Source organism: Harpia harpyja, chromosome 9 (assembly GCF_026419915.1).
Source record: "Harpia harpyja isolate bHarHar1 chromosome 9, bHarHar1 primary haplotype, whole genome shotgun sequence".
Taxonomy (NCBI): Eukaryota; Metazoa; Chordata; class Aves; order Accipitriformes; family Accipitridae; genus Harpia; species Harpia harpyja.
Genome location: NC_068948.1, coordinates 20,240,392 through 20,247,478, shown reverse-complemented (window position 1 = coordinate 20,247,478; position 7,087 = coordinate 20,240,392). Strand labels below are relative to the sequence as shown.

At 50.4% G+C, this 7,087-nt stretch overlaps 1 protein-coding gene across 5 annotated transcripts in view; it reads left to right on the top strand.

The window, feature by feature from the left end:
* Positions 1 to 3,855: 3,855 nt before the first annotated feature.
* Positions 3,856 to 7,087, top strand: part of SLC12A4 (solute carrier family 12 member 4) — a 49,637-nt gene continuing 46,405 nt past the window's right edge. For 3 of the 5 annotated variants that reach the window (XR_008236809.1, XM_052798228.1, XM_052798234.1), the window contains exon 1: positions 3,856 to 4,140. Coding sequence is in view for 2 of the 5 variants with exons in the window: in XM_052798228.1 (XP_052654188.1) it covers positions 3,867 to 4,140 (274 nt within the window). In the remaining 3 variants the exon portion in view is untranslated. Of the gene's footprint in view, positions 4,141 to 4,645; positions 4,764 to 5,839; positions 6,654 to 7,087 lie in introns of those variants that run through there. The other 2 variants (XM_052798230.1, XM_052798232.1) reach the window with 2 other exon arrangements.

Genomic DNA, 7,087 nt, shown 5'->3' with positions numbered 1-7,087 from the left:
AGTCGAATGGCATAGTTGTTTACTCTGGAAGCGTACTGACCTTTCAGCTGGAAGCTTATACCTACTTAAGGTAGTTCACAAATAACCAGTGGCTTACCAATTAAGAACTGAACTGTGTCTTTGCTTATCTGATTTGTAGGTAATAAACAATTCAAAAAGCAGTTCCTGATTGTGTATCAGAGGGGACATCATGGATTTGCTGATCTTTAGGCCGCTGATTTCGCTGATGCTGTTAATGTACACTAGAGTACTGAAAATCCAGGCCTTTTCTTATCTAATAAGCCTTGATTCTCCTAAACTGGTCTCAATGTTTTTTGCAGTGAAACCACCACTTTTTCTTAGAAGGGCAGATTTTCTCTGTTGGGGATGGGGTGTGTAGAGAGGAAAAAAAAAAAAAAGAAATTAATATTATTCTCTCTGCTCTTTCATTTTCACTGACCAGTCTGTACCCATATGAAACCATAATCCCAAATTCCATTTAGCTTTGTAGAAAATGGGTAGTTTTCATCCCCATTATTTAATGCAAGATAGCAATGTTGTCGCAGGTAAACACTGTAGTATTGTAGATCATCTAGTTTCATTGCAGCCTCATATTCATATCAGACAACTTTTAAGCTTATGATGGCCACTCATACCATTCAGAAGTAACAATCAATATTCATACTTAGGAAAAAAAAAAAACCCAACACAACACATCAGTCACCCAGGTTGAAATTTCAGTTCTCTTACAAACCAGATGCTAAACAACTAAGTTGATATGGGTAGATAACATCTTATCTTTAAATAAGGGCTTTCTACAAGTCAGTAAAGAACCATTGTCTTTAGACAAAAGAAATATTTTTCCTTCAATAAACTTGAATAGTTTCCCAGGGGTAAATTCTCTCCTAAGACATTTGGATATAGTTTCCATTCCAGAGAGGGGAGTTGCTGGTATATGTACATGAGCTTGATTTTATTAATTTTTTCCCTTCATGGGATACAATTTCAGTGCCATTGACTTCATGATACTAAAAGGTTTCGTGGTGGCACAGATGCATTTTTTGATGCCTAAAGAAAGACAGCTCCTTGCCAAACCTGCTTTCAAAAGCAAGATGAGAAAGAAGTACCCAGTTTAATTCTTCTTCCTGAATAAGCATGACTCCAAAAACATTAACTCTTGAGGGTTGATTCTTATAATCCCCGTCTCCTTTTTCTAGGACAGCTTACTTAGGTGAGACACTTTCACTCAAAAGCTTTATAAAGTGGAAACCAGGAAAGATGACAGAAGACTAAGCATGAACTAACTTGCTTAATGGTGAGTTATCATCTTACCCTTTTTCTATATAAAATTCTTTGCCCCCTATCAATTAATACTTAATTTTCCTGTTTTCTTGGTGGACTCTAGCTCATTAGGTGGTACTTATTATGAACACTAATGAAACATAATTCAACCAAAGAGGGTTAAACAGAAAATGCTACTTTTTGGCCAATTGTTCCACTTCCCTCCGGGGGAAAAAATACTGCTGGAGATAAGACAGTGGACTAAGTGGCACACCACGATGTTTCCAGTCTGTCAGAACTAATGCTTCTAAAATTAACAGAAATGCTTTCTAGATTATCAGAATTGGCCTAACTTGCCCACATAAATTGCCGGTAAAACTTTACAGACCTCAGTGGGACCATATTTACAAATGTGCTCATTTTAGGGTTACTGGGGGGAAAAAAAAAAAACAAACCACCCCACCCTAGGTCTTCAAGATAGCATGAGTTTTGCACAGAGGAAAACCTGTGGTTTATCTCCTCCAAAACTGACAAGGCTGTTATCGAGATACACATGGCCACATGAAGATCATTGCTGTTTTCCTTAACAGAGCAGAGACAAAAGTAAAATGTAAGTTATATGAAAGCACAGGAGTCTTAGAAGTCTTTCCACCTGTCTGATCAATACTAAGAGGTGTAATTGCTCTGGCTTTCCCCAGAGGTGGTCTACCAGCAAGTTTGTGTTAAGTGAACTGAGAGACCTGTACCCCCTTGCAGCAGTCACTCCACAGCATGGATCCTTCTTGTTTATTTCAAAACCCAACTAATTAAAAGTAGACTTATTACTCAGTTCTCGTGAACAAAGCACTCTCCCTCTTGTTTGTCTCTCTTCTGCTCATTACTCATTTTTCTTTCTCTCAGTGACCTGGGGGTTGCTTTGTCAAAAAGGCAGGACAAATTCAGAAAGCTAGGGATAAGGTTCTTCTGAGCACAGGAAACGGCTAGTCTTATCCTCTTCCTCTGCTCTAAGCCTTACATTCTCCCATAGACTCCTATGCAATCCGAAGGCAAAACTTACATCAGTTCGGGGTTGACTCATCACTGTGCACAGGAGTATTTTAGTCAAAAATCTACAGAACTAGTTTGAGTTTATATTCCCTAGTAAAACGCACAAACTGTTCTCTAGAGCTTTTCCCCGACGATTACATAATGCATTAAATAGGGATTGTTTTACTTTCAAGGTTAGCTTTCAAACACAGACAATAAATAGCATTATCAACTATTAATTCATCTTTAAACTCCACGTGAAGGCTACCGTATACGAAATGAAGGCCAGGATGCCCATCGCTGGTGCCAGCTTTTTCAAATGCAACGGCAAAATTGAATTTTGCTCCCTCGGGGACAAGAGGTTGAGAGGCAGGCACGCCCCCGGCTTTACGGACCCTGCCGCCACCCAGGCGTCGGACCCGTCTGCTGGGAGGGGGCGGCACACCCCACCGCCTCCATTCTTTTCCTGGGACAAAACAATGGTGCAACCCCGGCTCCCAGGCCCCTGCCTGAGCAGCGGGGCCACAGTTCATCTGCCCTGGCAGTCTGCTGCCTTAGCAACTGTCTGCTTTGCATATAGCTAGAAATACCCTTGGCTCCAGCCAGCATTCAAATTTCCCCAGTGTAGTATTTTACCCCGCGCTCCCCCCCCGCCTTTTGTGCAGCCATGTTTCCTGTTTCCCTCGAGCTTGCTCCGTTTGCCACGTTATTTCTGAGGGTTTCGTGCAGCCAAAGAGAGCGAGCACACGAGAAACCACCCCGCTGCCACCACGAACACAGGAAGCGGGGACAGCTGCCGCACCTGAAGCTAACGATCACTTGCCTAAAAACAAGCCCCTTCTGGGGGTCACAGGACGCCTTCAATCGCTTTGCTGCTGCTCAGCCGAAGGCCGGGGTTTAACAGGCTGCTGGGAGGCGGGAGAGTTTTTAATTGGCGCGCTCTGCTCCTCCAAAGCCCAGCAGGCCGCCCGCTTTATCTAAAGCCAGCGCCTCGCCCGCTGATGTTTTCCCCCCACCATCCCTCCCGGGGTTTCGCGACCGCCTGGCCCCTGGCAGCAAGCCCCCACCCCTCGCCGGCAGCCGCCAGCGGAAGCGCCGCTTCGCCTGCCCCGGCCCGGCCCTCGCCCGCCCCCCGCGCCTGGGCGCGGCGCGCCAACGCCCTCTCCGCATCGCTCCTGCCCAGCAAATGGCGGCGGGGAGGGGGGGGCGGGCCGGGGAGGCCCGGGGCACGGCGGAGGGAAATTTCCTCCCCGAGGCGGCCCGGCAGCGCCGGCAAGGGAGGGCCGCGGGCGGAGGGCGCCCGCCCCTCCCCGCCCCGCGGCTCCCGCCGCCCCCGGGCTCGGCTCCTGTCACGATGACTGCGGGAGGAAGGCTCCCCCTTCCCCGCTCCTCCTCGCCGCCTCCGGCCCCTCCTCCGCGCCCCCGCTGCTGAGCGCGCCCGCCCGGCGGAGCGACCCCCTCCCCCGCGCGCGCTCCTCGCTGCGGGGCGGCCCCGGCCTCCCCGCCCGCCCGTCCGTCAGTCGGCCCCCGGGGCGGCGGCCGCCGCCGCGCCGCCTTGCCGCCCCGGCGCTCGGAGGGGAATGGGTGGAGTTGAGGAGCGCGGTTTCCTGAGAGGAAGTGACCGCACGGGGCAGGAATGCGCCGCCGGCTCCGCGCCGCGTCCCGCCTGCCTCGCTGCGGTGCCGCGGGGAGCCCTCGCCGCCCCGCCAGCCATGCCGCACTTCACCGTGGTGCCGGTGGAGGACAAGCACCGCGCCGAGTACGACAGCGTAGAAGGGCTCAGCTGGGTGGACTACCGGGAGCCGGCGGCGGCGCCCGCCGCTGGTGACTCCTACGACACCGTCAGCTCCGACGGTGAGCGGGCACGGCCGGGGCGGGGGGGGGGCGGCGGTGACGGCCGCTCCCGGGGTCCCTGTGTGGGGGGACCGGGGCGACCCTGCCTCGCCCGCTCCGCCCCCCCGCCGCCGGCCGCGGCAAAGGCGGGGTCGCCGGTGGCGGCTCTCGGGGGCGGCGAGGGGCGCCACGCCCGGAAGAGGAGCCCCCCCCCCCCCCCCGGTGTCCGCCGGCGGTGGCGGCTCCGCTGTTGCTAGGGCCGGGACGCGCCGCCGTGGCGAGGCCCGCGGGGCGCCCGGCCTGGCGGGTGAACCTTGTCGCCGGCTGTCAGCCCGGGCCGGGCCGAGGGGTGGCAGCGCAGCCGGCGTGGCTGCGGCGGGCGCCCCGGGGGTGAGGGTGGAGGGGGTGTCCTCCCGCTGCGCGGGGGAGCCCGGCCGGGCCCGCTCGGAGGTCCGCCCCGGGGACTCCCTCCGCGCCGCAGCCACTTTTTGATAGCCCGGGGCCGGCGCGGGGGGTCGGGTGCGTTATCGTTGCTCCCACAAACTGCATCTCCAGAGCCGGCCAGAGTACGTGGGTAGAGATAGGCTCGACTGTTTTCAGTGCTCCGCTGGCGAAGTAAACGGGTGATATTAGCCGGATCTCAGGTGACTGCTTTTTCTTGCTTATGTCATCTTAAAAAATGCGACTGCCCAGCTAGGTCTCTCTCCTTCAAACCGGGCCCTTGAATACTACAGCATGTGTATTGTGTCTGTGCGGCTTTCACAACTGCTCCTGCTAGGCAGAGCTGCTTTTTGTTAGTGGTTAATTTATTCCGTTTACAGAAGAGGATCACGTAAGTAGGAGGGGACTTTGGGTGGTGAGAAGTACATTCTTTAATCAGGCAGCTAATATCAGTGCTCAGCCTGTCTCGGTGTTTTGCTGTGACTTTTAGGTATTAATCGACTTAAAAATACAGTGAGTGTTTCTAGTGGGAAAATGAAGGACCCTTAGATTTGGAGAGTAGAGTAGTTCTGGTAAAAGGTTGTTTTAGCTCTTTGTGGGGATCTGTTTCTTTTTTCTGCCTTGGTTATGTTTAGTTCTGTAACCTTCAGGAAGAGGATCTTCCCATGGGCTCAGCTGGTGAATCTCACTTGCTGTCTGTGAATCATGCGTGACTCTAGGCAACAAAAGAAAAATCAGTAAACACCTGACCTGTTCTTCCTTGCCCGTGCAGTCAAACTTTTCAGAATGCAAATGTCTTTGGATGCACAGTAATCCCTGAAGGGAGCCAGCACTGCTCAGGCCTGTGCTTAATGAAGAGAAAAGGGTTATTTTGCTGAGTGATACTCAACTGTCAGGAGATCAAGGTCCAGTTCCTGCCTTGTCACCTTGTTCAGTTCTCCATGAATCTGTGCTTCAATCTCCAATATGTGCCATTCTTTTTTTTTTTTTCGTTAGTTGCATAGTTTTCAAAAGAATGTTAGATGTCATGTACCAAGTAGCTTACATAGGCTTCACGTCCATTGTGTCAGTTCTTTCCAGTTCTAGTGTGGGCATTTTGGAATGGTGAAAGTAGGTGCTTTTCCCAACTTGTCTGTTATCACAGGCAATTTGAGGCTCTAGCCCTAAAGGCTGTGCAGGGCCTTGACTTCATTTTGTAAAAAAGGTCTGTTTTACTCTCAGGTTACTTAACCTGTAGTTCATGTGTATGAAAGTAACAGGTGTTTTTCACCCATCTCAGCAGGTTGAGGTGGAGACCTTGTGGAGTACTTTTTCCAGTAGCTAGCTTTGGCCATGGGCTGGTAAGTGTGACTTGTAGAAGCTACTGCCGTGGTGGATAAAGGAAGGTCAACTCAAAGCGCCTGCCATTTGAACATGAGACTGCCTGTAGGATGTGTGCAAACAACACGCTTGAAGATACTCAGCTCCCCGTCACAGTCTTATCAGTAGCTGGCAAGCTGTGATCTCTTAAGTACTGCTATTCCGACTGCAGCACAGAACCATGCTGCTGGAAGTTAGCTGAGTCTCTTTATTTTAAAACTGATAAATATCTAGTAACATCACTTAATATATGGTAGTTAGTTCTGTTTCTGTTTGAACTATAACTGCCTTCTATTTTTTAATTTACTTTCACAGTAATTAAGTATTGTTTCATATCCTCAGGGTGTATGTATAAAGATATGCTGTCTTGCCTACCTGTACTGACAAGCATGTTCTTCCCCACTAGCCTTTTCTGTCTCTCCGTAGGTTTCTTGGGTGTATGGCTCTGTAGAGGGGAATCTGAACTCCCTTGTGTTATTCCTTTGGGTTTTGGTGCTTCTTTCTACGTCCTATGCAGAGTACCACAGCCTCGTATACTGGGGGAGCGTTGATAATATGACATGGTGGAGATTGAAGCTCCTGTTGAAGACAGAGTATGTCACAGCTGTTTAGCACTGGCTGAAGCCTGCAGACTGGAGGGAAGAGAGTGACTCTCCAGAGCCTTCTGTGGCAGCTGATTACGGGGCTCATGGAGGGATTTGTTGGTGTTGGTGATGCCCCTGATTCCAGATGAGGTAAACTTTTTTTGACTTGAGTGCAGAGTTTTAGGTTGTGGCCCTATCAAAGTGCGTACTATTTTCATTGGCACTGCATGAACGCACACAGAGCTGCCTGAGCCATGCCAATTGTCCAGTCATTCTGTGCCATCAGGTAGCACCACCATGGTCAGTATGAGGAATTGGTTGCAGTTGTTCTGGTGAATCTTCACCGAGGAAGACTTTATTTTATCAGCTTGCTATTCAGAACCTTATTTAAGTACTTCTTTGGATTGCTTGGTTTGATCAGAGATGGGTTAAAGTGACTCAGTAATGATATGGCCCTTCAAGCATATGGTCCATCGTGGTAATGTACCTCTTTTTATAGCTGGTCTGTAAGTGTGCAAAGTAGTGGCTTTGTTGTCCAGTATTCCTTGCACAATCTCTTAGGCTTATGATTCTGACAGATTCTT